Below are 4,579 nucleotides of genomic sequence, written 5' to 3' on the forward strand. Positions count from 1 at the left end.
TACATTATTAATATCTTAACTTTTATAGATTAAAAATATTTGCTATAAAAAAAGGGTAAAAATTTGCAACGATTTACGTAAACAAGAACATCATTTTAAGACGGAGGGAGTATCATTTTGGGTGCCTTTGGTATCACTGTAGATTTCAGTTTTTTACAAGCTTGCCCAGGTTTATATCCGTGAGAAACAAAAACGTTATCTCATTGTTACAGTTTCACCCTCTCTTTCCACTAGCCACTCCACCACCACCAAACCAAAATATTTTCTTCTCTCTCCTCCCCTCCCATGGCCATGGTCCATGCCAATCAACCCACCTAAGCAATGATAAATCGGTCAGCCGATTTAAAGACATTCATTTTAGTGGCAAAGTATATAAATTGGGGCCATACTAACCCCTTAGGTAAAGATTTTATTAACCACTGATATATTTCTGACCGAAAATCTTAAAAGTGATGGTGGTGTACAAATAAGTCCCTAAATAGTAACTACTCCAAATCGTTGATTTGGGACTTCGCCAGACAAGACATAACTGAAGACGGGAGAAAATGCTGCAGTTTCCGGCGTTTATGACCCAATTTCCGTCGTCGGAGCGGATGATTCCGGCGTCACTTCTACTCCAACACCAATTAGCGAATGCCCAAAACGAAGACGAACTCTTAGCTTTGGAAGAATCTGAATTTCTCGACAAGGTCCTTCAATTTCTAACCTCCTCCATTTTTTTTTTCACTTCGTTTGCAATTGCTGCAATTTTGTTCCAATTTAATTATTAATTTTATAATTAGTAATTTTGATGATATTTCGCCTAATTTAAGTTTGATCACTCCCGTCATGAGCAAACCCTAGGAATTTAGTTGTTTATTTTGAGAATTAGGGATTTTTGTAGGAAGAAATTGATTAAGGCATTGTGTGCAATTGCCAATTAATGCAAATATCGAAGAACAATCTTTTACATCCAACTACAATGCCTTGGAACACTGCATATATTGCGTTAGAATGATCTTTTAGCCATTAGAAAATGTTTTGGAGATTGTTAAATTTGTGGGGTGTTGAGATTTCAGAGTTTTTAGCCGTTTTATCAGAGTTCGTGTTGTTCGTGGTTAAATGGGATAGTTTTGCTGAATTTTGGTTGACACATAGATGACACTTGTGAGTTATGACAACTATAGTTGTAGCATAACAAGAGGCATTCTTTCAACAAATTTTTGATTTAGGGTCTTCTTGGTGTTGTTGCTTTTGTTGTGGTTGGCTGGTAGAATTAAGGGAGAACAATTCACTATACTAGAAAGACTAAACTATCTTTATTTTAAATTTTGGTTTTATTTCCATGTACTAAAAGAATTCATATATGGAGCTGGAAGACCAAGAAAATTGATGTGTGTTATCAATCTTAAGGATTTTCTTACATTGGTTTTAACTTCTGATCAAAGTTAGTGTGGTATCGATTAAGTGTGACCATTTTGTGTTTGATCCCCTATCAAAACCATGCTGTTGGATGCCCTGGAAATATCCCTTCGAGCTTAGATTTCGCTTTGTTAGTTGGTGTTAACATTTGTGCAACTTGCACTCACCTACTCTTGCATTGATTACGATTTGATGTGATGGGCTCTACATGCAAGGTTATTTTGGCTTGAAAATTAGGATTGTATTGAGAGTTGATTTATACCTGTGGATTACATCATTCATAATATCTCAGCCGAATTATAAAAGCAAGTTTTGTCTAGTATGAAATGGTTGGCAACAGTATTCTTCATATTCTTGATTGATAACCTTTTCCCTATTTATGGATGGTTGAGCTCCCTTCTGTGGATTAGGAGCAATCTTTATAACAGAGTACCTGTGAGAATTTTCGAGGTTTTTTTATTGGTAAAACTTTCTTGTGCAATGGAAGTTATAGACAACATTTATGGATTAAGAATTTTATAAATTATATGACCACTTATTAGTATACTTATTTAACTTGATCAGCTATATTTTCTTTCTAGTTAAGTAATCTAATTGTTTCACTAATACCAAAAGTTGAGATATACACCAACATAATTAATTCACATCTGGAGGTTACATGTAATTATAGTCCTGAAGCTAAGCCACCTTAGAAAAGGTTTATTCTTGGTTAGATATTGCACTTGTATTGCAGTGTGAAATTAAAACATTAGAATTTCTTTGGAAGGTTTTCTCTCTTTTTGATTTGATGCTTGATTTCTTGATATCGCTTGAACCGAAATGTAATGGACGATTTGGTCTAGCTGTGCCAAAACTTGATTTGTTAATATATTTAATCATTTCATTTCAAATATCATTTTGCATGACTGATTAGCTGTTGAGCTGTATTTAAGTAGATGTAAATTAAGGTTTGTAATTGGAGTTGGTTTATATATGAGGATTACGTTATTCATTAACATTTAGCCTAAATATGTAATCAAGGCTTGATTTAGTATCAACTGGTTGACCATAGTTATCACTTTCAGGATTGATGATAAACCATTATGTAGTTGTGGATGGTTGAGCTCACTTGTGTCAGTTGTGTGGTTTAGGTGCAATCTTTATAACAGAGTGCCTGTGAGAATTATCAAGATCTTTTTTTTTTGTTAAAACTTTAGCCTGTGACTGTAATGGGAGTTATAGAAAGCATATATGGCTTAAGAATTTTTTTAAAATTAGTGTACCTATTTTCCTGTGTCAGATAAGCTGATAAACTTTATATAATTTTGGTGAATTTTTTTATTTGAGTAAGATAACCTACATTCTATATTTATTAATACCATCGTTTGAGATTCACGCCAACAGAACTAACATTCTGGAGGTTCTATTTCACTTTAGACCTTAACCTATGTCTCCTTTTTAGAAAGGGGATACACTTTCTTGATTAGATAATACACTTGTATTGCAAAGCTGAGAGTTTGAAGACACTAGCATTTCTTTGAAACTAGTGGCACACTGGCACATCATTATTTTGTCTCTTGACTAGGAATGGATGGACAGCTTGGTATAGATGTGCTAAAACTTGATTTGTCAATGTTTTCATCATTTCATGTCACAATGTCATTTTTCATGACTAATTGGCTATTGAATTCTACAAGTATTTGAAAAACTAATTGACTCCTCTGAGATAATGGATGAAAATATACTTTTAGATGTATTGGCTATGTGCATACTTGTGATCTAGCTTAAATGAAGCCTCTGATGAAATGCAAGCTACAGTATTGTTTTAAAGAAAGCAAGCCAGCACTTTAATGTATTCAAAGAAAAGCGGAGACATTCATTTTGTTATGGATGAATTTTTGTCTTTTTTTGCCTAAACTTGAGAGTCAGCCTTCATTTTGGAAATCTGTGCGGAGGTTGTGCTCTGAGTTTTCTGTTAGGTTGCTTTAGCTCTACTTATTTGAGAAATGAAATAGATGGATATAATTATGTTGTATCTGGCTTCATAGGTCAAGCTTTCTTTTTATATTTCTAACGTTACCAAACAGGTCAGTAATTATGGAAATGTCTATATAACTGATGATATTGGTTTTTTTTTTATTTTTTTATTTTTATTTTTTAATTTTTTTTACTCTTCCAATTTTTGCAGTGTAATGAAATTAAAAAGTTGAATTGCAACGTTGTTGTGATTGGGAAAACAAAGGTGGATAATGATAAAGAAGACGTTGACAATGATGCTGAAGACGATGATGAAGCTGACAATGCTGAAGAATCAGAAGGCGAGTTCGAACAGGAAACTGCCTAGTCGGACTCTTGTGGACTGAATTCAATTCCTATATTGCAAATGTCTCTCGCTTTATTTTCTAGCTCGGAAGAGCTTGTAGTAGAAACAGCAAAGTACTTGTGGATTGAGTTCCATTACCACATGCCAAGTACAGTATGATGTACTCCATACTACTTGGAAAATGGTTTGGTAAAGTATCCTCTTTAGTGTCCTTGTAGCAAATCTTGTGTTTATAGGTGATTAGTGAGAAAACTGAGTGCATACTCAAAATTTGAACCAGATTATTGTATTTCTCCTTACTATATTGCCCGAAAAGTTTCAGTGTTTTGGAAAGTGTTCCATACAAGAATTTGCCTCAGAAGAAATGCACACTCGTATATATGGTGAAAGTTAATTGGATCTCTCATCTTAAATAGTTTGATATCATGATGCAATGGCATGATTTTTACGATTTATCATACCTTATTGATAATTAGGGACATGTTCTGCAATAGTACTAGTTTTTGTAGTGGTTGTTGATATTGGAAGTATTTGTTAGTTGTGAGAGTAGTTTGTATGTATTGTGGCTACCCGTAAATGTCTGAAGTCTCCTGGTGGTAACTAAACTCATGAAACTTGTCTGGGATCACAAGTTCCTTGTGTGGTGGTAAGACTCACAATCATCACATTACTCAATGCAGATAACTTTTATGAGCAATGATCTCTCTATTATTTGAGGTAAACTCGACTCTCATTTGTGCCAAGTTATGCTATTTTTGCCCATTTTACCACTAAAATTGTATATCTTATGCCTAAAGCGATACTAACTAGGTTAGTTAACCTTTTGAATTTTTGATTAGGTGATTTCTTACAAGTTTCATTTTTGTGTTGCTTGAT

The 4,579-nt window shown here is 33.9% G+C and overlaps 1 protein-coding gene across 1 annotated transcript; it reads left to right on the plus strand.

Annotated features, from left to right (window-relative positions):
* The first annotated feature begins 203 nt into the window (after window positions 1-203).
* On the plus strand, window positions 204-4,109 carry LOC110727582. Its single transcript, XM_021907156.1, has 2 exons — window positions 204-689; window positions 3,569-4,109. Exons 1-2 carry the CDS (start codon window positions 546-548, stop codon window positions 3,722-3,724), a joined length of 300 nt encoding a protein of 99 aa, XP_021762848.1. The 5' UTR covers window positions 204-545; the 3' UTR covers window positions 3,725-4,109.
* The last annotated feature ends 470 nt before the right edge of the window (window positions 4,110-4,579 follow it).

The sequence above is a fragment of the Chenopodium quinoa genome, unplaced genomic scaffold (genome assembly GCF_001683475.1).
Source record: "Chenopodium quinoa cultivar QQ74 unplaced genomic scaffold, ASM168347v1, whole genome shotgun sequence".
Taxonomy (NCBI): Eukaryota; Viridiplantae; Streptophyta; class Magnoliopsida; order Caryophyllales; family Amaranthaceae; genus Chenopodium; species Chenopodium quinoa.

Coding starts and splice junctions, on each gene's coding strand:
- LOC110727582 (XM_021907156.1), top strand. CDS start 546: ATGCTGCAGTTTCCGGCGTTTATGACCCAATTTCCGTCGTCGGAGCGG. Junction 690..3,568: donor AATCTGAATTTCTCGACAAG/GTCCTTCAATTT, acceptor CAATTTTTGCAG/TGTAATGAAATTAAAAAGTT.